The sequence below is a fragment of the Lutzomyia longipalpis genome, chromosome 1, assembly GCF_024334085.1.
Source record: "Lutzomyia longipalpis isolate SR_M1_2022 chromosome 1, ASM2433408v1".
In the NCBI taxonomy this organism is placed as follows: Eukaryota; Metazoa; Arthropoda; class Insecta; order Diptera; family Psychodidae; genus Lutzomyia; species Lutzomyia longipalpis.
In genome coordinates, this window is record NC_074707.1 from 4,339,193 (window position 1) to 4,367,156 (window position 27,964).

The 27,964-nt window shown below is 41.0% G+C and overlaps 3 protein-coding genes across 3 annotated transcripts in view; 2 read left to right on the plus strand and 1 right to left on the minus strand.

The window, feature by feature from the left end:
• Positions 1-27,964, minus strand: part of LOC129786570 (nuclear pore complex protein Nup88) — an 850,897-nt gene that overhangs the window by 659,136 nt on the left and 163,797 nt on the right. The window lies entirely within an intron of this gene.
• On the plus strand, positions 1,721-11,343 carry LOC129786837 (zonadhesin-like). The gene is made up of 5 exons (XM_055822082.1): positions 1,721-1,853; positions 1,943-2,164; positions 2,249-2,713; positions 2,797-11,234; positions 11,284-11,343. The coding sequence occupies exons 1-5, from the start codon at positions 1,721-1,723 to the stop codon at positions 11,341-11,343; spliced, it is 9,318 nt and encodes a 3,105-aa protein (XP_055678057.1).
• Positions 13,567-27,339, plus strand: LOC129786838 (zonadhesin-like). Its single transcript, XM_055822083.1, has 4 exons — positions 13,567-13,722; positions 13,812-14,033; positions 14,118-14,579; positions 14,658-27,339. The coding sequence occupies exons 1-4, from the start codon at positions 13,590-13,592 to the stop codon at positions 27,029-27,031; spliced, it is 13,191 nt and encodes a 4,396-aa protein (XP_055678058.1). The 5' UTR covers positions 13,567-13,589; the 3' UTR covers positions 27,032-27,339.

Genomic DNA, 27,964 nt, shown 5'->3' on the forward strand with positions numbered 1-27,964 from the left:
ATTTCGAAAAAAATCAATAAAAAACTCAAACTTAAAAGACGTTATAAAGAAATATATATCCAAGTTCAATGCCAGTCATACTATGAAAAGAAATAAACCTGTTTAAGTTTTATAAGAGATACCTATAGTAACAAAAATGTTGTAGCTTTACGATTTATGTATGTATATAACAAAGGTCAATCATCTCTTTGGAGTATTTTAGCTGTGAGGATGATGAACTTAAAACTTATAAATATTCATAATGTCTTGTATGGAAAAAAAGAAATGGAAACGTAAAATGAAACAAGTCCGAAAACTAGGTATTCGCATTTTTTTATAAGTCTCAGGCGCTTCTTTTGCTAAGTCGGAATGCTCAGAAATGTTCTTCTTCTAATTAATATTACTCCCTACTGCTATTAATATACATATGTATGTATGTTTAAACATATTATTCAAATTCGTAAGAGTCAACGAATTTTCAGGAAATAGGTAGATGTATAGGTAGATAACTTATAAGAATTGTATGCAAAAACAGATCCAAAAAGCTGGTTTATCGAGAATATCAAAGAGGTGATGAACCCCCAAATTTGTGGTTCTGGCGAAAACAATAAATACCCGTCATTGATTAGAATTCTTCAGTATATCCCAAGCTTTATTTTCAACAATAAAATTGGGTATCAAGCTAAATTGAGTCTATAAATCTTTAAAATTTATTAAAAATTATTTTGTATTGAATTTCAGCATGAAAAATACGAATGAAACATTGAAAAATTGAAAAATCAAATAGTTAAATAAAATTAGTTATTAAGTTTTGTTATTTTTCTTTTTTTACGCTTTCATTTTAAATATATAATTTTATGCTTAGAGCATCCCCAAGCAATCATAAAACACATTAATCCCCTCAATAATGCCACAACAACTGCTTCATTTACACAAAAAATACTACTACTCCTGCAATAGTAGTTTTATGAATGAAATTCAACAAATTTACGTTATGTTTTTTGCTTATTTACAAATTCTTTTAAGATTTTTCTCTTACCTCAAGCCATGAATGGCAACATATTTGTATTTCTTTTTTCTTCATACGGTTATGGGAGTTTTATTTACTCCTCTGGTTAACTGTTTGCCGGAAAAATATGTTTATTGCGCTAAATATGTATCTTATATGGAACACATGATCTCATCGCTACAGCCACTTTCAATTTTTTTTTATATTGAAGAAGTTGAAAAAAGTCTTAAGACGACTTCATCGAAAGTAAGTTCAAGTTCAGAGCCAAAAAAAAATCAATAAAAGTTCAACCCATTTCAGCTGGGTAGATGGATAAAGAATCCATGGGGTCTGTGACTGTTCAAATGTACACAACATAAGCTCCCCAAAACTTCGAAAGAATAATATGGAAACGTAAAAGCGAAGAAGAATGCATTTTTTTTGCTCATTGAATGTCGTCTTTCGGGGTTTTTGAGAACATTCTCAGAGAAAAAAACAACATCGAATGTATTATATGCAGCATGCACAAAAATATATGTACATATAAAAAACTAATGATCAGCAAGTTTTCAGGATAAAGGTAGGTGTAATGGGAATGCATGCATGCAAAAAGACGAAAACACCCTAAAAATCTGGTTTGACAGGGGTATCAAGAGGTGAGGAACCTCCAAAAATTCTGATGCTGGCGCAACCAATAAATACCCCTCATTGAACAGAATTCTTCAGTTTATCCCAAGACTTCGTCCTGAAGTCATGGCTCCCAATTGGAAAGTATTTGTTTTAGTTTGTGCAACTTTGTGGATTTCTAACTCCCTTGGATTTACCATTGAGTCCAATCAAACATCAACCAAGTTAAAAGTTGGAGAGCACGATGCTCCGGTGAAAAGTGAGAAAATTCCTTTTTATTAAATTTCCTTTTTTTCATTAATTTCTGGTGGATTAACATTGAAAGAAATAAAACAAAAAATCTTTCAGTTGATGCAAACGACAATAGTACTTCAACTTTTTTGCGAAAAAGCCCCATAAAGTGTGGATCTCATGAGGAATACCTCAACTGCGGGCCTTCGTGTGAGATTGACTGCACATCAATTGGAAGATCATGCAATAAAAATGAATGTCGCCCTGGTTGCTTCTGTCGTCCAGGATACTTGAGAGAAGGTCCTGGTGGAAAGTGTGTGTTGCAAAAGAAGTGCCCAAGTGAGTGATTCTTGCCAAAAAAGAAGAAGAACTTTCAACGATTCTTAAATTGTTTTTTTTTTTCTTTAAAAATATTTCTTTAAGGACCTTCATGTCCTAAACATGAGGAGTATTTATTCTGCGGAGAAGCTCCACTATGTCAAACCACATGCGAAACTTATGGGAAATCTTGCAATGTTAAACCGTCTTCATCGTACTGCCCACAAGGATGTTACTGCAAACACGGATATGCCCGTCATCCTGTTACCAATCAGTGTATTCACGTTAAAAGTTGCCCCTCAATTGAGTATGTTCCACAGAAACCACCACCACCACCCCCAACGACTACCACAACAACAACTACAACCACAACAACCACTGAGAAGCCCGAATCCTGCGGGAGGTATGAAGAATTCCTCCATTGTGGACCATCTTGCCAAATTGAATGTTCCAATTTGGGTCAAGATTGTCCCACCTACAAAGGGAAGTGCACAAGTGGATGCTACTGCAAGGCTGGGTATGCCAGAGATGGTCCTGGTGGACCGTGTATTCCTCAGAAGAGTTGCCCACGTAAGTTTTTTAAAAACTATAATAAGCTTAATTCAAATATTTTTAAAATTATTACCGTTTTTTTTTTTTGTAACGACTTTTAGAGCCCTACTGCCCTAAAAATGAAGTTTGGTTGGCTTGTGGGCAAGCTCCAAGGTGTCAGGAAACATGCGATGGCGTAGATCGAGATTGTGAAGGACGCAAGTATGTTAGTGATTGTCCATCTGGTTGCTACTGTCGCAAAGGGTATGCTCGACACCCCACAACCGGAGAATGTATCAAGAAGCGCGATTGCCCAACTCAACCACAGTGTGGAGCAAATGAAGATTACAATGATTGTGGGTACCGCTGTAAGGAGACCTGCTATGGTGGAGGCAAGGCCTGTTACTATGAAAAATGCGAATCTGGGTGTTTCTGTTCAGAAGGCTACGTCCGAATTGATGGGCAATGTGTTTCAATTGATAATTGTGTTAAAAAGTGTCCGGCCAATGAAGAATATGTGTCGTGTGGAAAACGCTGCAATGAAGACTGCAACGGCTCCGAAAAGTATTGCAGTAAGGAACCCTGTACGGAGGGTTGCTTCTGCATAAACGGCTACAAAAGAGTGGAAGGAGTTTGTGTTCCAATTAAGAATTGTCCTCCTCCAAAGTGCCCTAAAGCCAATGAGGTGTACACAACTTGCGGAAAGTCTTGCAATGAAGATTGTACTAAATCAAGTGATGAATGCAGAGGAGAGAAATGCAGGGAAGGTTGCTTCTGTGCTAAAGGATTTAAACGAGTAAACGGTCGTTGCGTACCTGAAGAAGATTGTGAGTGCCCGAAGAATGAGGAATACAAATGCGGTACCGACTGTGATGAGGACTGCAGTGCTTATTCGGTGCAGTGTTGGACTAAGAAGTGTCGCAACAAGTGCCATTGCATAAAGAATTACAAGAGAATTGACGGAGTATGTTTACCGCCATCTAAATGCCCGTGTCCAAGTAACGAGGAATATACTTATGGTAACAAGTGCATGGAGCAATGCGGGACATCCGATAGTGAATGTGCAGCTCAGAAAAGCTATTTCGATTGTTTCTGCATGAGCGGTTACAAAAGAATAGACGGAGTATGTGTCCCGGATTCTCAGTGCCCGTGTGATCAATACGAAACGTACAGATACGGCGATCGCTGCAGTGAGCAATGCAATGATGGCAGCCTGGATTGTTCTCAGGACGAATGCTTCAAAGCTTGTTTTTGTAACGAAGGATTCGTAAGGATTGATGGAAAGTGTGTCATTGGTCAGAACTGCGAATGCGGAGAAAATGAGGCCTATTTAAACAGCAACGATTGCTATCAGGATTGTAGTAAAACATGGGAAGAATGTGAAGCGTTGCCAACATCATTCAGGTGTGCTTGTGTAAGGAATTACTACAGGATTAATGGAACATGTCAAATTTATAAGAACTGTCCTTGTGGTAAAAATGAGGTGTACGGATTTTCTAACGATTGCTTTGATACTTGTGGAACAATACCTGATGAATGCGCGAAACAAACATTCCTTAATAAATGCTTCTGTAAGCCAGGATATAAAAGGATTTTAGGTGTATGCGTTAAAGACAATTTATGTCCTTGTGACAAATTCGAAGAATACAAATATGGAGACAGATGTAGAGAGAACTGTCAAGAAAACTACGACGATTGTCCAGATGTGGCAACCGTTCAAGGATGCTTCTGTAAGGAAGGCTATGTCAGAGTTAATGGAACATGTCAAACATTTAATAATTGTCAATGCGGATATCATGAAGAATATTCATACTCCAATGATTGCTTAGAGTCTTGTGATGGTAATCCTAAAAATTGTAAGGACATACCGATTGTAGCAGGTTGCTATTGTGCTCCTAATTTCAGGAGAAACGAGGATGGTTATTGCATGCCTGATACAAAATGTCCATGTAGTGATCCGAATTCTGAATACAAGCAAGGTAAAAGATGTGAAGATAAATGTGAGGAACCTTCGTACTGTTCAGAAAAAGGATGCTATAAAGCATGTTACTGCAAGGATGGTTACAAATTAATTGACGGATCATGTCAACCTGATTCCCAGTGTCCATGTGACGAATACGAAACGTACAGATACGGCGATCGGTGTAGTGAACAATGCAATGATGGCAGCCTGGATTGTTCTCAGGACGAATGCTTCAAAGCTTGTTTTTGTAACGAAGGATTCGTAAGGATTGATGGAAAGTGTGTCATTGGTCAGAACTGCGAATGCGGAGAAAATGAGGCCTATTTAAACAGCAACGATTGCTATCAGGATTGTAGTAAAACATGGGAAGAATGTGAAGCGTTGCCAACATCATTCAGGTGTGCTTGTGTAAGGAATTACTACAGGATTAATGGAACATGTCAAATTTATAAGAACTGTCCTTGTGGTAAAAATGAGGTGTACGGATTTTCTAACGATTGCTTTGATACTTGTGGAACAATACCTGATGAATGCGCGAAACAAACATTCCTTAATAAATGCTTCTGTAAGCCAGGATATAAAAGGATTTTAGGAGTATGCGTTAAAGACAATTTATGTCCTTGTGACAAATTTGAAGAATACAAATATGGAGACAGATGTAGAGAGAACTGTCAAGAAAACTACGACGATTGTCCAGATGTGGCAACCGTTCAAGGATGCTTCTGTAAGGAAGGCTATGTCAGAGTTAATGGAACATGTCAAACATTTAATAATTGTCAATGCGGATATCATGAAGAATATTCATACTCCAATGATTGCTTAGAGTCTTGTGATGGTAATCCTAAAAATTGTAAGGACATACCGATTGTAGCAGGTTGCTATTGTGCTCCTAATTTCAGGAGAAACGAGGATGGTTATTGCATGCCTGATACAAAATGTCCATGTAGTGATCCGAATTCTGAATACAAGCAAGGTAAAAGATGTGAAGATAAATGTGAGGAACCTTCGTACTGTTCAGAAAAAGGATGCTATAAAGCATGTTACTGCAAGGATGGTTACAAATTAATTGACGGATCATGTCAACCTGATTCCCAGTGTCCATGTGACGAATACGAAACGTACAGATACGGCGATCGGTGTAGTGAACAATGCAATGATGGCAGCCTGGATTGTTCTCAGGACGAATGCTTCAAAGCTTGTTTTTGTAACGAAGGATTCGTAAGGATTGATGGAAAGTGTGTCATTGGTCAGAACTGCGAATGCGGAGAAAATGAGGCCTATTTAAACAGCAACGATTGCTATCAGGATTGTAGTAAAACATGGGAAGAATGTGAAGCGTTGCCAACATCATTCAGGTGTGCTTGTGTAAGGAATTACTACAGGATTAATGGAACATGTCAAATTTATAAGAACTGTCCTTGTGGTAAAAATGAGGTGTACGGATTTTCTAACGATTGCTTTGATACTTGTGGAACAATACCTGATGAATGCGCGAAACAAACATTCCTTAATAAATGCTTCTGTAAGCCAGGATATAAAAGGATTTTAGGAGTATGCGTTAAAGACAATTTATGTCCTTGTGACAAATTTGAAGAATACAAATATGGAGACAGATGTAGAGAGAACTGTCAAGAAAACTACGACGATTGTCCAGATGTGGCAACCGTTCAAGGATGCTTCTGTAAGGAAGGCTATGTCAGAGTTAATGGAACATGTCAAACATTTGAAAATTGCGGATGTGGCAATAATGAAAAATATACCTATTCAAACGAATGTTTGGAAACATGCGATGGAAATCCAATAACTTGTGCCGGTATTCCCACCGAAGGTGGCTGTTATTGTGCTCCTGGTTATCGACGCGATAGTAATGGAGACTGCATTGTCGACACAGATTGTCCTTGCACAGATCCTAATTCAGAATATAAACCAGGAAAGAGTTGTGAGGATGATTGTGATCCATCAAGCGATTGCTCAGGACAAGTGTGCTATAAAGGATGTTTCTGCAAGGATGGATTTAAGAATATCGATGGAAGCTGCCAACCAGAATCTGGCTGTACGTGCAGTGGAACAAATGAACAATATGGAACGTCCAATGATTGCTTAGATACATGCGATGGAAATCCAATAACTTGTGCTGGTATCCCCACTGACGGTGGCTGCTACTGCGCTCCTGGCTATCAACGCGACAGTAATGGAGACTGCATTGTCGATACAGATTGTCCTTGCACAGATCCTAATTCAGAATATAAACCAGGAAAGAGTTGTGAGGATGATTGTGATCCATCAAGCGATTGCTCAGGACAAGTGTGCTATAAAGGATGTTTCTGCAAGGATGGATTTAAGAATATCGATGGAAGCTGCCAACCAGAATCTGGCTGTACGTGCAGTGGAACAAATGAACAATATGGAACGTCCAATGATTGCTTAGATACATGCGATGGAAATCCAATAACTTGTGCTGGTATCCCCACTGACGGTGGCTGCTACTGCGCTCCTGGCTATCGACGCGACAGTAATGGAGACTGCATTGTCGATACAGATTGTCCTTGCACAGATCCTAATTCAGAATATAAACCAGGAAAGAGTTGTGAGGATGATTGTGATCCATCAAGCGATTGCTCAGGACAAGTGTGCTATAAAGGATGTTTCTGCAAGGATGGATTTAAGAATATCGATGGAAGCTGCCAACCAGAATCTGGCTGTACGTGCAGTGGAACAAATGAACAATATGGAACGTCCAATGATTGCTTAGATACATGCGATGGAAATCCAATAACTTGTGCTGGTATCCCCACTGACGGTGGCTGCTACTGCGCTCCTGGCTATCAACGCGACAGTAATGGAGACTGCATTGTCGATACAGATTGTCCTTGCACAGATCCTAATTCAGAATATAAACCAGGAAAGAGTTGTGAGGATGATTGTGATCCATCAAGCGATTGCTCAGGACAAGTGTGCTATAAAGGATGTTTCTGCAAGGATGGATTTAAGAATATCGATGGAAGCTGCCAACCAGAATCTGGCTGTACGTGCAGTGGAACAAATGAACAATATGGAACGTCCAATGATTGCTTAGATACATGCGATGGAAATCCAATAACTTGTGCTGGTATCCCCACTGACGGTGGCTGCTACTGCGCTCCTGGCTATCAACGCGACAGTAATGGAGACTGCATTGTCGATACAGATTGTCCTTGCACAGATCCTAATTCAGAATATAAACCAGGAAAGAGTTGTGAGGATGATTGTGATCCATCAAGCGATTGCTCAGGACAAGTGTGCTATAAAGGATGTTTCTGCAAGGATGGATTTAAGAATATCGATGGAAGCTGCCAACCAGAATCTGGCTGTACGTGCAGTGGAACAAATGAACAATATGGAACGTCCAATGATTGCTTAGATACATGCGATGGAAATCCAATAACTTGTGCTGGTATCCCCACTGACGGTGGCTGCTACTGCGCTCCTGGCTATCAACGCGACAGTAATGGAGACTGCATTGTCGATACAGATTGTCCTTGCACAGATCCTAATTCAGAATATAAACCAGGAAAGAGTTGTGAGGATGATTGTGATCCATCAAGCGATTGCTCAGGACAAGTGTGCTATAAAGGATGTTTCTGCAAGGATGGATTTAAGAATATAGATGGAAGCTGCCAACCAGAATCTGGCTGTACGTGCAGTGGAACAAATGAACAATATGGAACGTCCAATGATTGCTTAGATACATGCGATGGAAATCCAATAACTTGTGCTGGTATCCCCACTGACGGTGGCTGCTACTGCGCTCCTGGCTATCGACGCGACAGTAATGGAGACTGCATTGTCGATACAGATTGTCCTTGCACAGATCCTAATTCAGAATATAAACCAGGAAAGAGTTGTGAGGATGATTGTGATCCATCAAGCGATTGCTCAGGACAAGAGTGCTATAAAGGATGTTTCTGCAAGGATGGATTTAAGAATATCGATGGAAGCTGCCAACCAGAATCTGGCTGTACGTGTAGTGGAACAAATGAACAATATGGAACGTCCAATGATTGCTTAGATACATGCGATGGAAATCCAATAACTTGTGCTGGTATTCCAACCGACGGTGGCTGCTATTGCGCTCCTGGTTATCGACGCGATAGCAATGGAGACTGCATTGTCGACACAGATTGTCCTTGCACAGATCCTAATGCTGAATATAAGCAAGGAAAAATGTGTGATGACCTCTGTGTTCCAGATGTTGGATGTACTAATGAAATATGCTTTAAGTCCTGTTATTGTTTAGATGGTTTCAAGAATATCGCTGGAACATGTACTCCTGAAGCACAATGTTGTACAGATCCAAATGCGCAATATGTATTTGGAAGCGATTGCCTAGATCAGTGCACAGGAACGCCTGATTCTTGCGCGGGTCAGCCTGTTACTTTGGATTGTCATTGCAACCCTGGCTTCAGAAAAGATTCAACAGGAACCTGTGTGGCAGACACCAACTGCCCGTGCACTGATCCTAACGCTGAATTCAGAACAGGTAAACCTTGTGAAGATGAATGTGTTCCACCATCAACTTGTCCTACTGATGATTGCTACAAAGACTGCTTCTGCCAGGATGGATATAAGAATATCGCTGGAACTTGTACTCCTGAAGCACAATGTTGCACAGATCCAAATGCGCAATATGTATTGGGAAGCGATTGCCTAGATCAGTGCACAGGAACGCCTGATTCATGCGCAGGTCAGCCTGTTACTTTGGATTGTCATTGCAACCCTGGCTTCAGAAAAGATTCAACAGGAACATGTGTGGCAGACACCAACTGCCCGTGCACTGATTCTAACGCTGAATTCAGAACAGGTAAACCTTGTGAAGATGAATGTGTTCCACCATCAACTTGTCCTACTGATGATTGCTACAAAGACTGCTTCTGCCAGGATGGATATAAGAATATCGCTGGAACTTGTACTCCTGAAGCACAATGTTGCACAGATCCAAATGCGCAATATGTATTGGGAAGCGATTGCCTAGATCAGTGCACAGGAACGCCTGATTCTTGCGCGGGTCAGCCTGTTACTTTGGATTGTCATTGCAACCCTGGCTTCAGAAAAGATTCAACAGGAACCTGTGTGGCAGACACCAACTGCCCGTGCACTGATCCTAACGCTGAATTCAGAACAGGTAAACCTTGTGAAGATGAATGTGTTCCACCATCAACTTGTCCTACTGATGATTGCTACAAAGACTGCTTCTGCCAAGATGGATATAAGAATATCGCTGGAACTTGTACTCCTGAAGCACAATGTTGTACAGATCCAAATGCGCAATATGTATTGGGAAGCGATTGCCTAGATCAGTGCACAGGAACGCCTGATTCTTGCGCGGGTCAGCCTGTTACTTTGGATTGTCATTGCAACCCTGGCTTCAGAAAAGATTCAACAGGAACCTGTGTGGCAGACACCAACTGCCCGTGCACTGATCCTAACGCTGAATTCAGAACAGGTAAACCTTGTGAAGATGAATGTGTTCCACCATCAACTTGTCCTACAGAAGATTGCTACAAAGATTGCTTCTGCCAAGATGGATATAAGAATATCGCTGGAACTTGTACTCCTGAAGCACAATGTTGTACAGATCCAAATGCGCAATATGTATTGGGAAGCGATTGCCTAGATCAGTGCACAGGAACGCCTGATTCTTGCGCGGGTCAGCCTGTTACTTTGGATTGTCATTGCAACCCTGGCTTCAGAAAAGATTCAACAGGAACCTGTGTGGCAGACACCAACTGCCCGTGCACTGATTCTAACGCTGAATTCAGAACAGGTAAACCTTGTGAAGATGAATGTGTTCCACCATCAACTTGTCCTACTGATGATTGCTACAAGGATTGCTTCTGCCAAGATGGATATAAGAATATCGCTGGAACTTGTACTCCTGAAGCACAATGTTGTACAGATCCAAATGCGCAATATGTATTGGGAAGCGATTGCCTAGATCAGTGCACAGGAACGCCTGATTCTTGCGCGGGTCAGCCTGTTACTTTGGATTGTCATTGCAACCCTGGCTTCAGAAAAGATTCAACAGGAACATGTGTGGCAGACACCAACTGCCCGTGCACTGATTCTAACGCTGAATTCAGAACAGGTAAACCTTGTGAAGATGAATGTGTTCCACCATCAACTTGTCCTACAGAAGATTGCTACAAAGATTGCTTCTGCCAGGATGGCTTCAAGAATATTGGAGGAACTTGCCAACCTGAATCAAATTGCGTATGTTCAGATGGTCCAAATGAACAGTATGGATATTCCAATCCATGTCTGGACAGTTGTACTGGAACCGCAGATTCATGTGCAGGACAACCTGTAACTGCAGGATGTTACTGCGAACCTGGCTATAAGCGAGATGCAAATAATCAATGTATCCCTGAAGCACAATGCCCATGTTCTGACCCAAATGCTGAGTACAAATCAGGAAAAGCATGTGAACAAGAATGTACTGTACCAGCAGATTGTGAAAGTCAAGATTGCACCAAGGCATGCTACTGCAAGACTGGATTCAAATTAATTAATAATGTTTGCGCACCTCAAAGTGAATGTCAATGCACAGGTTCTAATGAGGTAGTAAAGGATCACAAAGCTTGTGAAGAACATTGTAATCCACATTCAGAGTGTGAGTTCGAGTCACACTCTACAGGATGCCACTGTAGGAATGGATTTAAGAGGATAAATGGTGCCTGTGTTCCTGAGTCTGAATGCAATTGTGATGAAAATGAAGAATTTAGATGTGGACGGGATTGTGAAGAAAATTGTGAATTTCTGGATCCACTTCTATGCGCGAGTTTGCCATGTCAAGACGGATGTTACTGCAGAACTGGATTTATTAGAATCCTTAGATTGTGTGTTAGTATTACTCTTGGAATTGATCTTTGTCCGCCAGGTCGAAATTTAACCATTACATAACTTCCTATTCCACTAATAGACATACAATTTAATTGTCAATTAGATGAAAACGATTCAGCAATTATCATTAAACAGTAGTAAAAAATCAAATTCAGATTAAGACAATGAAGATATTGCATTAAAAATATATATTATTGATTCAGAATACCTACATATAGTTTAGCTTTGATATTAAATGAATTATGTTAAGATGCAAAAATATTGCGATAAATTTGAAAAGAATCTATTAAATAAAACTACCACATAGCTTACTTTATGTTAAAATTATACACATTTAATCAAAACATTGTACTACATCCCAAACATTATATTATTTCTTAATAAATGCAAATTTTGCTTTCTTAAAAAACTTTATTATTACCTAATGCTGAAAACTTCAAAGTTTTTCCTTTCTTTCATTCGTTGAATATTAGGGGAAACTGGGGTAACTTGGTCACTTTGGCGGTTTTTGGGATAAAGAGAATAAAAAAAAATTAAAAATCGCAAAAAACTCCCCAATTTTCACTCTTAATTTGAATCTTTGTCTCGATCCTTTACAATAAATTAAAAATCAATTTTGGTAACATGGAGGGGATCAATCTCATATTGGCTGCATAAGACTCTTTTTAGTGTTTAAAAATATAAAGAAAACTAGTCAACCCGAGCCCCCAATCACGTGTGAGCAAACTCCATTTTAAGCTATAAAAGGGAGGCGTATATTAAATGGGGGGATGAATAATACGGTACCACGAAAAATTTTTAAAATTAAAAAATCCCGTTATCTGACCCTTCAGCAGGTAGAAAATGGGAAAAATTAATTTTTCTGTGGGGGCGCTATAAAGGGGGGAGGGGGCGGAATCCCATATAGCGCTTGCAACTCGTATTGACCCCCTCTACTCCCATACCAAATTTCATCAAGATCGGCCCAGCCGTTTCGGAGGAGTTCATGTGCCACAAACAAACTTTTCAGCTTTATATATTAAGAAGATGTGGCGTACCCGGCCGAAGGATCAAATTTTCGATCCTTAGCGGGCAAAATCCTTTGGGCCGCCAGAGACTGACGAAGGTGTGTGGGCAGCAAAATAATTAACACGTGGATCTTCGGAATACTTTTCTTCACAACTTTATTGATTAATAAATTCACTTCACACTTTCTTCCTTAATAAATTCACTTTAAATCCTTCTCCTGATAACTCACACTCAATTTGGGGCTGATTGTTCTGTAAATATGCCAAAAAGGGGGCACTTCAGCTTGGGAGTCAATTTCACACTTTATTTCGCTCACGTCATTAACGGAAGTAACTTTGACACCCAAGTTGAAGTGTCCCATCAACCAATCTTCATTATTTTCGGCTGCGTATCATTCATCTCCGACAGGTTAGTTAGAAATAAAGTAAGTTTAATAAATCAATTTCAAAACATTATTTTCAAAGATTTCTTGGTTTATTAGCAATATGAATTAAAATAGTTTTTTATATGTTTCGAACGATTAGATATCTTTAAATGCTTACAAAAGTCCAAACTACCCCTACTAGTAGTGTATTCGCAATACTTTTAATTGATACTCTTTTAGATTTGAATAGCCATGACCATTAAAAGAATTCCAGGTAAAAAAAAATTTTTTTCTATTCAGTTCTTTTCTTTCATCAATATGGTCAATGATCTCTGATGTTTCTGAATATAAAGTATAAGAAATATACATAAATTTGGAATTATGCTAAAGAGAACCTATGAGAATCAACGGATCTTCGAAATAACAGGCATTTTTTTTTACATAAAATTCGTGGGGACGCATAGAAATATAGCATGAACATAGAGGAAAGATTAATCTTCTGTATCTTGGGAAAAATTGATTGCGTTTGAACATCTTAGAAGAGCGGCACGTGTGACAAAAATTCACGATATGCAACAATCTGGTTTGGAAGAAGAACCGAAAGGTAAAAAACCTTCTTTTTGGTGGGGATTTTCAGAACTAATAAATACGCGTGAAAAATAAGAATTTTTCAGTCTATCCCAAGACTTCGTCCTGAAGTCATGGCTCCCAATTGGAAAGTATTTGCTTTAGTTTGTGCAACTTTGTGGATTTCTAACTCCCTTGGATTTACCATTGAGTCCAATCAAACATCAACCAAGTTAAAAGTTGAAGAGCACGATGCTCCAGTGAAAAGTGAGAAAATTCCTTTTTATTAAATTTCCTTTTTTTCATTAATTTCTGGTGGATTAACATTGAAAGAAATAAAACAAAAAATCTTTCAGTTGATGCAAACGACAATAGTACTTCAACTTTTTTGCGAAAAAGCCCCATAAAGTGTGGATCTCATGAGGAATACCTCAACTGCGGGCCTTCGTGTGAGATTGACTGCACATCAATTGGAAGATCATGCAATAAAAATGAATGTCGCCCTGGTTGCTTCTGTCGTCCAGGATACTTGAGAGAAGGTCCTGGTGGAAAGTGTGTGTTGCAAAAGAAGTGCCCAAGTGAGTGATTCTTGCCAAAAAAGAAGAAGAACTTTCAACGATTCTTAAATTGTTTTTTTTTTTCTTTAAAAATATTTCTTTAAGGACCTTCATGTCCTAAACATGAGGAGTATTTATTCTGCGGAGAAGCTCCACTATGTCAAACCACATGCGAAACTTATGGGAAATCTTGCAATGTTAAACCGTCTTCATCGTACTGCCCACAAGGATGTTACTGCAAACACGGATATGCCCGTCATCCTGTTACCAATCAGTGTATTCACGTTAAAAGTTGCCCCTCAATTGAGTATGTTCCTCAGAAACCACCCCCACCACCCCCAACGACTACCACAACAACCACAACCACAACTACCACTGAGAAGCCCGAATCCTGCGGGAGGTATGAAGAATTCCTCCATTGTGGACCATCTTGCCAAATTGAATGTTCCAATTTGGGTCAAGATTGTCCCACCTACAAAGGGAAGTGCACAAGTGGATGCTACTGCAAGGCTGGGTATGCCAGAGATGGTCCTGGTGGACCGTGTATTCCTCAGAAGAGTTGTCCACGTAAGTTTTTTAACAACTAATAAGCTTAATTCAAATATTTTTAAAATTATTACCGTTTTTTTTTGTAACGACTTTTAGAGCCCTACTGCCCTAAAAATGAAGTTTGGTTGGCTTGTGGGCAAGCTCCAAGGTGTCAGGAAACATGCGATGGCGTAGATCGAGATTGTGAAGGACGCAAGTATGTTAGTGATTGTCCATCTGGTTGCTACTGTCGCAAAGGCTATGCTCGACACCCCACAACCGGAGAATGTATCAAGAAGCGCGATTGCCCAACGCAACCACAGTGTGGAGCAAATGAAGATTACAATGATTGTGGGTACCGCTGTAAGGAGACCTGCTATGGTGGAGGCAAGGCCTGTTACTATGAAAAATGCGAATCTGGGTGCTTCTGTTCAGAAGGCTACGTCCGAATTGATGGGCAATGTGTTTCAATTGATAATTGTGTTAAAAAGTGTCCGGCCAATGAAGAATATGTGTCGTGTGGAAAACGCTGCAATGAAGACTGCAACGGCTCCGAAAAGTATTGCAGTAAGGAACCCTGTACGGAGGGTTGCTTCTGCATAAACGGCTACAAAAGAGTGGAAGGAGTTTGTGTTCCAATTAAGAATTGTCCTCCTCCAAAGTGCCCTAAAGCCAATGAGGTGTACACAACTTGCGGAAAGTCTTGCAATGAAGATTGTACTAAATCAAGTGATGAATGCAGAGGAGAGAAATGCAGGGAAGGTTGCTTCTGTGCTAAAGGATTTAAACGAGTAAACGGTCGTTGCGTACCTGAAGAAGATTGTGAGTGCCCGAAGAATGAGGAATACAAATGCGGTACCGACTGTGATGAGGACTGCAGTGCTTATTCGGTGCAGTGTTGGACTAAGAAGTGTCGCAACAAGTGCCATTGCATAAAGAATTACAAGAGAATTGACGGAGTATGTTTACCGCCATCTAAATGCCCGTGTCCAAGTAACGAGGAATATACTTATGGTAACAAGTGCATGGAGCAATGCGGGACATCCGATAGTGAATGTGCAGCTCAGAAAAGCTATTTCGATTGTTTCTGCATGAGCGGTTACAAAAGAATAGACGGAGTATGTGTCCCGGATTCTCAGTGCCCGTGTGATCAATACGAAACGTACAGATACGGCGATCGCTGCAGTGAGCAATGCAATGATGGCAGCCTGGATTGTTCTCAGGACGAATGCTTCAAAGCTTGTTTTTGTAACGAAGGATTCGTAAGGATCGATGGAAAGTGTGTAATTGGTCAGAACTGCGAATGCGGAGAAAATGAGGCCTATTTAAACAGCAACGACTGCTATCAAGATTGTAGTAAAACATGGGAAGAATGTGAAGCGTTGCCAACATCATTCAGGTGTGCTTGCGTCAATAAATATTTTAGAATTGATGGAACATGCCAATATTATGAAAATTGTCCTTGCGGTAAAAATGAGGTGTACGGATTTTCTAACGATTGTTATGATACTTGTGGGACAATACCTGACGAATGCGCGAAACAAACATTCCTTAATAAATGTTTCTGTAAGCCAGGATACAAAAGGATATTGGGAGTATGCGTTAAAGACTATTTATGTCCTTGTGACAAATTTGAAGAATATAAATATGGAGACCGATGTAGAGAGAACTGTCAAGAAAACTATGACGATTGTCCAGATGTGGCAACCGTTCAAGGATGCTTCTGCAAGGAAGGCTATGTCAGAGTTAATGGAACATGTCAAACATTTGAAAATTGCGAATGTGAAGATAACGAAGAGTACTCCTATTCTAACGAATGTTTAGATACATGCGACGGGAATCCTGACAACTGCAAGGATATTCCGATAGAAGCATCTTGTTACTGTGCTTCTGGTTACAGAAGAGACAGCCAAGGTAATTGCATTCCTGATTCAGAATGTCCATGTAGTGATCCAAATTCTGAATACAAACAAGGCAAGAAATGTGAAGACGACTGTGAAGAATCGTCAGACTGTTCAGAACAAGAGTGCTATAAAGCATGCTACTGCAAAGATGGGTACAAGTTAATCGACGGAAGTTGTCAACCAGAAATTGGCTGTACCTGTGATGGATCAAATGAACAATATTATGTATCCAATGACTGTTTGGAGACTTGTGATGGAAATCCAGAAAGTTGTGCGGGAATTCCCACAGAAAGTGGTTGTTACTGCGCACCAGGATTTCGCAGAGATAGTTCAGGAAATTGTATTCCTGACACACAATGTCCATGCTCTGATCCAAATTCGGAATACAAACCAGGAAAATCTTGTGACGATGGATGTGCAGAAACTGTCGACTGCGCAGGGCAGGAATGCTACAAAGGTTGCTTCTGCAAAGACGGTTTTAAAAATATCGATGGAAGTTGCCAACCAGAAAGCCAATGCACTTGTTCAGGTGTTTATGAACAGTATAGTGTATCAAATGACTGTTTAGAAACTTGCAAGGGTAATCCTGACATCTGCAGTGGGATACCAACAAAAGGAGGATGTTATTGTGCACCAGGATATCGACGCATACCAGGATATGGAAAATGCATTCCAGACAAATATTGTCCATGTAATGATCCCAACGCTGAATATAAGCCAGGAAAGAGTTGTGAGGATGATTGTGATCCATCAAGCGATTGCTCAGGACAAGAGTGCTATAAAGGATGTTTCTGCAAGGATGGATTTAAGAATATCGGTGGAAGCTGCCAACCAGAATCTGGCTGTACGTGCAGTGGAACAAATGAACAATATGGAACGTCCAATGATTGCTTAGATACATGCGATGGAAATCCAATAACTTGTACCGGTATTCCAACCGAAGGTGGCTGTTATTGTGCTCCTGGTTATCGACGCGATAGTAATGGAGACTGCATTGTCGACACAGATTGTCCTTGCACAGATCCTAATTCAGAATATAAACCAGGAAAGAGTTGTGAGGATGATTGTGATCCATCAAGCGATTGCTCAGGACAAGAGTGCTATAAAGGATGTTTCTGCAAGGATGGATTTAAGAATATCGGTGGAAGCTGCCAACCAGAATCTGGCTGTACGTGCAGTGGAACAAATGAACAATATGGAACGTCCAATGATTGCTTAGATACATGCGATGGAAACCCAATAACATGTGCCGGTATTCCAACCGAAGGTGGCTGTTATTGTGCTCCTGGTTATCGACGCGATAGTAATGGAGACTGCATTGTCGACACAGATTGTCCTTGCACAGATCCTAATTCAGAATATAAACCAGGAAAGAGTTGTGAGGATGATTGTGATCCATCAAGCGATTGCTCAGGACAAGAGTGCTATAAAGGATGTTTCTGCAAGGATGGATTTAAGAATATCGGTGGAAGCTGCCAACCAGAATCTGGCTGTACGTGCAGTGGAACAAATGAACAATATGGAACGTCCAATGATTGCTTAGATACATGCGATGGAAACCCAATAACTTGTGCCGGTATTCCAACCGAAGGTGGCTGTTATTGTGCTCCTGGTTATCGACGCGATAGTAATGGAGACTGCATTGTCGACACAGATTGTCCTTGCACAGACCCTAATTCAGAATATAAACCAGGAAAGAGTTGTGAGGATGATTGTGATCCATCAAGCGATTGCTCAGGACAAGAGTGCTATAAAGGATGTTTCTGCAAGGATGGATTTAAGAATATCGGTGGAAGCTGCCAACCAGAATCTGGCTGTACGTGCAGTGGAACAAATGAACAATATGGAACGTCCAATGATTGCTTAGATACATGCGATGGAAACCCAATAACTTGTGCCGGTATTCCAACCGAAGGTGGCTGTTATTGTGCTCCTGGTTATCGACGCGATAGTAATGGAGACTGCATTGTCGACACAGATTGTCCTTGCACAGATCCTAATTCAGAATATAAACCAGGAAAGAGTTGTGAGGATGATTGTGATCCATCAAGCGATTGCTCAGGACAAGAGTGCTATAAAGGATGTTTCTGCAAGGATGGATTTAAGAATATCGGTGGAAGCTGCCAACCAGAATCTGGCTGTACGTGCAGTGGAACAAATGAACAATATGGAACGTCCAATGATTGCTTAGATACATGCGATGGAAACCCAATAACTTGTGCCGGTATTCCAACCGAAGGTGGCTGTTATTGTGCTCCTGGTTATCGACGCGATAGTAATGGAGACTGCATTGTCGACACAGATTGTCCTTGCACAGATCCTAATTCAGAATATAAACCAGGAAAGAGTTGTGAGGATGATTGTGATCCATCAAGCGATTGCTCAGGACAAGAGTGCTATAAAGGATGTTTCTGCAAGGATGGATTTAAGAATATCGGTGGAAGCTGCCAACCAGAATCTGGCTGTACGTGCAGTGGAACAAATGAACAATATGGAACGTCCAATGATTGCTTAGATACATGCGATGGAAACCCAATAACATGTGCCGGTATTCCAACCGAAGGTGGCTGTTATTGTGCTCCTGGTTATCGACGTGATAGTAATGGAGACTGCATTGTCGACACAGATTGTCCTTGCACAGATCCTAATTCAGAATATAAACCAGGAAAGAGTTGTGAGGATGATTGTGATCCATCAAGCGATTGCTCAGGACAAGAGTGCTATAAAGGATGTTTCTGCAAGGATGGATTTAAGAATATCGGTGGAAGCTGCCAACCAGAATCTGGCTGTACGTGCAGTGGAACAAATGAACAATATGGAACGTCCAATGATTGCTTAGATACATGCGATGGAAACCCAATAACATGTGCCGGTATTCCAACCGAAGGTGGCTGTTATTGTGCTCCTGGTTATCGACGCGATAGTAATGGAGACTGCATTGTCGACACAGATTGTCCTTGCACAGATCCTAATTCAGAATATAAACCAGGAAAGAGTTGTGAGGATGATTGTGATCCATCAAGCGATTGCTCAGGACAAGAGTGCTATAAAGGATGTTTCTGCAAGGATGGATTTAAGAATATCGGTGGAAGCTGCCAACCAGAATCTGGCTGTACGTGCAGTGGAACAAATGAACAATATGGAACGTCCAATGATTGCTTAGATACATGCGATGGAAACCCAATAACATGTGCCGGTATTCCAACCGAAGGTGGCTGTTATTGTGCTCCTGGTTATCGACGCGATAGTAATGGAGACTGCATTGTCGACACAGATTGTCCTTGCACAGATCCTAATGCAGAATATAAGCCAGGAAAGAGTTGTGAGGATGATTGTGATCCATCAAGCGATTGCTCAGGACAAGAGTGCTATAAAGGATGTTTCTGCAAGGATGGATTTAAGAATATCGGTGGAAGCTGCCAACCAGAATCTGGCTGTACGTGCAGTGGAACAAATGAACAATATGGAACGTCCAATGATTGCTTAGATACATGCGATGGAAACCCAATAACATGTGCCGGTATTCCAACCGAAGGTGGCTGTTATTGTGCTCCTGGTTATCGACGCGATAGTAATGGAGACTGCATTGTCGACACAGATTGTCCTTGCACAGATCCTAATTCAGAATATAAACCAGGAAAGAGTTGTGAGGATGATTGTGATCCATCAAGCGATTGCTCAGGACAAGAGTGCTATAAAGGATGTTTCTGCAAGGATGGATTTAAGAATATCGGTGGAAGCTGCCAACCAGAATCTGGCTGTACGTGCAGTGGAACAAATGAACAATATGGAACGTCCAATGATTGCTTAGATACATGCGATGGAAACCCAATAACATGTGCCGGTATTCCAACCGAAGGTGGCTGTTATTGTGCTCCTGGTTATCGACGCGATAGTAATGGAGACTGCATTGTCGACACAGATTGTCCTTGCACAGATCCTAATTCAGAATATAAACCAGGAAAGAGTTGTGAGGATGATTGTGATCCATCAAGCGATTGCTCAGGACAAGAGTGCTATAAAGGATGTTTCTGCAAGGATGGATTTAAGAATATCGGTGGAAGCTGCCAACCAGAATCTGGCTGTACGTGCAGTGGAACAAATGAACAATATGGAACGTCCAATGATTGCTTAGATACATGCGATGGAAACCCAATAACATGTGCCGGTATTCCAACCGAAGGTGGCTGTTATTGTGCTCCTGGTTATCGACGCGATAGTAATGGAGACTGCATTGTCGACACAGATTGTCCTTGCACAGATCCTAATGCAGAATATAAGCCAGGAAAGAGTTGTGAGGATGATTGTGATCCATCAAGCGATTGCTCAGGACAAGAGTGCTATAAAGGATGTTTCTGCAAGGATGGATTTAAGAATATCGGTGGAAGCTGCCAACCAGAATCTGGCTGTACGTGCAGTGGAACAAATGAACAATATGGAACGTCCAATGATTGCTTAGATACATGCGATGGAAACCCAATAACATGTGCCGGTATTCCAACCGAAGGTGGCTGTTATTGTGCTCCTGGTTATCGACGCGATAGTAATGGAGACTGCATTGTCGACACAGATTGTCCTTGCACAGATCCTAATTCGGAATATAAACCAGGAAAGAGTTGTGAGGATGATTGTGATCCATCAAGCGATTGCTCAGGACAAGAGTGCTATAAAGGATGTTTCTGCAAGGATGGATTTAAGAATATCGGTGGAAGCTGCCAACCAGAATCTGGCTGTACGTGCAGTGGAGCAAATGAACAATATGGAACGTCCAATGATTGCTTAGACACATGTGTTGGGAATCCAATTACGTGCGCTGGTATTCCAACCGAAGGTGGTTGCTACTGTGCTCCTGGTTATCGACGCGATAGCAATGGAGACTGCATTGTCGACACAGATTGTCCTTGCACTGATGCTAACGCTGAATTTAAATCCGGAAAACCTTGTGATGATGAATGTACTCCACCATCAACATGTCCTACTGACGATTGTTATAAGGCATGCTACTGTAAGGATGGCTTCAAGAATATTGGAGGAATTTGTACTCCTGAAGCCCAGTGTTGTTCAGATCCTAATGCACAATATGTGTATGGAAGTGACTGTTTAGATCAGTGTACAGGAACGCCTGCTTCATGCGCGGGTCAGCCTGTAACTTTGGATTGTCACTGCAACCCAGGCTATAGAAAGGATTCAACTGGCACATGCGTAGCAGACACTGCCTGCACATGCACTGATCCAAACGCTGAATTTAAATCCGGAAAGCCCTGTGATGATGAATGCACTCCACCAACAACATGTCCTACCGACGATTGCTACAAAGACTGCTTCTGTAAGGATGGCTTCAAGAATATTGGAGGAACATGTACTCCTGAAGCACAATGTTGTTCAGATCCAAATGCACAATATGTATATGGAAGTGATTGCTTAGATCAGTGTACAGGAACGCCTGATTCATGTGCAGGTCAGCCTCAAACCTTAGATTGTCATTGCAACCCTGGTTATAGAAAAGATTCAACTGGCACATGCGTGGAGGATACCACTTGTCCATGCACAGATCCAAACGCTGAATTTAAATCTGGAAAGCCCTGTGATGATGAATGCACTCCACCAGCAACGTGTCCTACCGACGATTGCTACAAAGACTGCTTCTGTAAGGATGGCTTCAAGAATATTGGAGGAACATGTACTCCTGAAGCACAATGTTGTACAGATCCAAATGCGCAATATGTATTAGGAAGCGATTGCTTAGATCAGTGTACAGGAACGCCTGATTCATGCGCGGGTCAGCCTGTAACTTTGGATTGTCATTGTAACCCAGGCTATAGAAAGGATTCAACTGGCACATGCGTAGCAGACACTGCCTGCACATGCACTGATCCAAACGCTGAATTTAAATCCGGAAAGCCCTGTGATGATGAATGCACTCCACCAACAACATGTCCTACCGACGATTGCTACAAAGACTGCTTCTGTAAGGATGGCTTCAAGAATATTGGAGGAACATGTACTCCTGAAGCACAATGTTGTTCAGATCCAAATGCACAATATGTATATGGAAGTGATTGCTTAGATCAGTGTACAGGAACGCCTGATTCATGTGCAGGTCAGCCTCAAACCTTAGATTGTCATTGCAACCCTGGTTATAGAAAAGATTCAACTGGCACATGCGTGGAGGATACCACTTGTCCATGCACAGATCCAAACGCTGAATTTAAATCTGGAAAGCCCTGTGATGATGAATGCACTCCACCAGCAACGTGTCCTACCGACGATTGCTACAAAGACTGCTTCTGTAAGGATGGCTTCAAGAATATTGGAGGAACATGTACTCCTGAAGCACAATGTTGTACAGATCCAAATGCACAATATATATTAGGAAGCGATTGCTTAGATCAGTGTACAGGAACGCCTGATTCATGCGCGGGTCAGCCTGTAACTTTGGATTGTCATTGTAACCCAGGCTATAGAAAGGATTCAACTGGCACATGCGTAGCAGACACTGCCTGCACATGCACTGATCCAAACGCTGAATTTAAATCCGGAAAGCCCTGTGATGATGAATGCACTCCACCAACAACATGTCCTACCGACGATTGCTACAAAGACTGCTTCTGTAAGGATGGCTTCAAGAATATTGGAGGAACATGTACTCCTGAAGCACAATGTTGTTCAGATCCAAATGCACAATATGTATATGGAAGTGATTGCTTAGATCAGTGTACAGGAACGCCTGATTCATGTGCAGGTCAGCCTCAAACCTTAGATTGTCATTGCAACCCTGGTTATAGAAAAGATTCAACTGGCACATGCGTGGTGGATACCACTTGTCCATGCACAGATCCAAACGCTGAATTTAAATCTGGAAAGCCCTGTGATGATGAATGCACTCCACCAGCAACGTGTCCTACCGACGATTGCTACAAAGACTGCTTCTGTAAGGATGGCTTCAAGAATATTGGAGGAACATGTACTCCTGAAGCACAATGTTGTTCAGATCCAAATGCACAATATGTATATGGAAGTGATTGCTTAGATCAGTGTACAGGAACGCCTGATTCATGTGCAGGTCAGCCTCAAACCTTAGATTGTCATTGCAACCCTGGTTATAGAAAAGATTCAACTGGCACATGCGTGGAGGATACCACTTGTCCATGCACAGATCCAAACGCTGAATTTAAATCTGGAAAGCCCTGTGATGATGAATGCACTCCACCAGCAACGTGTCCTACCGACGATTGCTACAAAGACTGCTTCTGTAAGGATGGCTTCAAGAATATTGGAGGAACATGTACTCCTGAAGCACAATGTTGTTCAGATCCAAATGCACAATATGTATATGGAAGTGATTGCTTAGATCAGTGTACAGGAACGCCTGATTCATGTGCAGGTCAGCCTCAAACCTTAGATTGTCATTGCAACCCTGGTTATAGAAAAGATTCAACTGGCACATGCGTGGAGGATACCACTTGTCCATGCACAGATCCAAACGCTGAATTTAAATCTGGAAAGCCCTGTGATGATGAATGCACTCCACCAGCAACGTGTCCTACCGACGATTGCTACAAAGACTGCTTCTGTAAGGATGGCTTCAAGAATATTGGAGGAACATGTACTCCTGAAGCACAATGTTGTACAGATCCAAATGCACAATATATATTAGGAAGCGATTGCTTAGATCAGTGTACAGGAACGCCTGATTCATGCGCGGGTCAGCCTGTAACTTTGGATTGTCATTGTAACCCAGGCTATAGAAAGGATTCAACTGGCACATGCGTAGCAGACACTGCCTGCACATGCACTGATCCAAACGCTGAATTTAAATCCGGAAAGCCCTGTGATGATGAATGCACTCCACCAACAACATGTCCTACCGACGATTGCTACAAAGACTGCTTCTGTAAGGATGGCTTCAAGAATATTGGAGGAACATGTACTCCTGAAGCACAATGTTGTTCAGATCCAAATGCACAATATGTATATGGAAGTGATTGCTTAGATCAGTGTACAGGAACGCCTGATTCATGTGCAGGTCAGCCTCAAACCTTAGATTGTCATTGCAACCCTGGTTATAGAAAAGATTCAACTGGCACATGCGTGGAGGATACCACTTGTCCATGCACAGATCCAAACGCTGAATTTAAATCTGGAAAGCCCTGTGATGATGAATGCACTCCACCAGCAACGTGTCCTACCGACGATTGCTACAAAGACTGCTTCTGTAAGGATGGCTTCAAGAATATTGGAGGAACATGTACTCCTGAAGCACAATGTTGTACAGATCCAAATGCACAATATATATTAGGAAGCGATTGCTTAGATCAGTGTACAGGAACGCCTGATTCATGCGCGGGTCAGCCTGTAACTTTGGATTGTCATTGTAACCCAGGCTATAGAAAGGATTCAACTGGCACATGCGTAGCAGACACTGCCTGCACATGCACTGATCCAAACGCTGAATTTAAATCCGGAAAGCCCTGTGATGATGAATGCACTCCACCAACAACATGTCCTACCGACGATTGCTACAAAGACTGCTTCTGTAAGGATGGCTTCAAGAATATTGGAGGAACATGTACTCCTGAAGCACAATGTTGTTCAGATCCAAATGCACAATATGTATATGGAAGTGATTGCTTAGATCAGTGTACAGGAACGCCTGATTCATGTGCAGGTCAGCCTCAAACCTTAGATTGTCATTGCAACCCTGGTTATAGAAAAGATTCAACTGGCACATGCGTGGTGGATACCACTTGTCCATGCACAGATCCAAACGCTGAATTTAAATCTGGAAAGCCCTGTGATGATGAATGCACTCCACCAGCAACGTGTCCTACCGACGATTGCTACAAAGACTGCTTCTGTAAGGATGGCTTCAAGAATATTGGAGGAACATGTACTCCTGAAGCACAATGTTGTACAGATCCAAATGCGCAATATGTATTAGGAAGTGATTGCTTAGATCAGTGTACAGGAACGCCTGATTCATGCGCGGGTCAGCCTGTAACTTTGGATTGTCATTGTAACCCAGGCTATAGAAAGGATTCAACTGGCACATGCGTAGCAGACACTGCCTGCACATGCACTGATCCAAACGCTGAATTTAAATCCGGAAAGCCCTGCGATGATGAGTGCACTCCACCAGCAACATGTCCTACCGACGATTGCTACAAAGACTGCTTCTGTAAGGATGGCTTCAAGAATATCGCTGGAACATGTACCCCTGAAGCACAATGTTGTACAGATCCAAATACAGAATATGTATACGGAAGTGATTGCTTAGACGAGTGTTCGGGAACGCCAGATTCATGCGCAAGTCAACCTGTGACATTAGGTTGCCATTGTGTACCTGGCTTTAGAAAGGACGCCAGTGGATTCTGTGTAGCAGATACCCAATGTACGTGTGACGATACAAACGCTGAGTATAAATCTGGAAATCCATGCGATTTTGAATGCCTTCCTCCAGCTGATTGCCCAACCCAGGAGTGCTACAAAGCATGTTTCTGTAAGCCGGGCTTTAGATCAATCGATGGCACATGTCAACCTGAATCAAATTGCGTATGTTCAGATGGTCCAAATGAACAGTATGGATATTCTAATCCATGTCTTGACAGTTGTACTGGAACCGCAGATTCATGCGCAGGACAGCCTGTAACTGCAGGGTGTTACTGCGAACCTGGCTACAAGCGAGACATAAATAACGAATGTGTACCTGAAGCACAATGCCCATGCTCTGATCCAAATGCTGAGTACAAATCTGGAAAAGCATGTGAACAAGAATGCACTGTACCAGCAGATTGTGAAACTCAAGATTGTACCAAGGCATGCTACTGCAAGACTGGATACAAGCTAATTAACAATGTTTGCACACCACAGGATCAGTGTCAATGCACAGATCCCAATGAAGTTGTTAAAGATTTCAAGGCATGCGAAGAACAGTGTAATCCACCAGCATCATGTGAGTTCGAGAATTGTGTTACTGGGTGCTTCTGTAGAAACGGATATAAGAGAATAAACGGGGGTTGTGTCCCAGAGGCTAATTGCAATCCTTGTGGCCCAGACGAAGAGTACAGATGTGGAAGAAGTTGCGAAGAGCAATGTAATTTGTTAGACATCAATTTATGCTTGGGCCTGCCATGTACAGATGGATGCTACTGCAAGAGCGGATTCATCAGAATTCTTGGAATTTGCGTTAATGTAGCGCTTGGCGTTAGCCTTTGCCCTTGTCCTGTAGGACAGACCTTCGAATGCAGAGATACTTGTCTTGAATCTTGCGATAAATTACCAAGTGAATGTCCGTCTACCGATCCATGTGAATGGGGCTGCCACTGCAGTGACCCAACACTGAAACTCGTAGGAAGTACTTGTACATCAGTACTACTCTGCCAATGTGAACCCAACTCCTCCGTGAGATTAGGAAGACTTTGCGAAGAGGACTGCACGGCGGATCAAACTACATGTCTCACACAACCGACTCAAGGAACAAAATGCTTCTGTAATACTGGATACTGCAGAGCAGCAGATGGAACTTGTGTAGTGCGACCAGCAAGAAAATCTTCCATTAAAGATAAACTTAGAAACTTATTGTGGTAGTCAAGTATGAGTATAATGAACTAAGAAGTTTAGCTAAACTGAGACGTTCAACAGATCATTTTTATAATAAAATATTTTTTCTGATCACACCATTTCACCTTAAGACTTTAGTATTACAATTCAGAATAATAAGAATTAAATACCTACATAAGATGGTACTAATGTTATAATAAAAGCAGAAAAATCTCAAAATATCTCTATGAATATGTAATATTATTTTTACCATTAATATGTAATTTTATTTCGATACATATTACTCGAAATAATATAATCTATTAATAAAGTTTTAAATTTAAAACAAAAAAAAATTGTAGTTTCAGTATCAGTATTAACATTGACCTAATAAGGGTTACATTTCGTCCAGTACGGAAGAGGCTAATTTTTTTTAATTTAGCGCTATGTTGTCTATGCCCGTACCTATCTAAATTAGCAATGTTTAGTGAAAAATAAATATTTTTTAATACAGTTCAAATATTATTTTGAACTGATAAAAAACGATGAACTCTCATTTCTGAACAAAAAAAAATTTATTGGAAGCATTATGCATATTATTTGTCTATTAATACAATTGTGAGAAATAGCTCAAAGCAAGAAAAGACTTGTAAAAAAATAAAATCAAACGAAATGGTTTTCTTTTTCTTGTTGGAAACTCTTGAAACTCACCCTTTTCATAAAATAATTAAAAATTAAAGTCTTTTTCCATAAATCACGTATTCAATATTTCTTTCGAATGTACGAATCCATTATAATAAAACACTTTTCTAACCCTTTGAGGACCGTAATGTTTCCTGTGGATTGAAGTAAAAATAGTTTTTATGGGTTTCTTTGGGCTCAAATGATACAGTTTTAGCCAAAAATACGAACTTAAAATTTTCGGTTTTTTCGTTCTTCCTGGTCCTCTGAGTCCTTTTGTGATCCCAAAATATTCTAAAA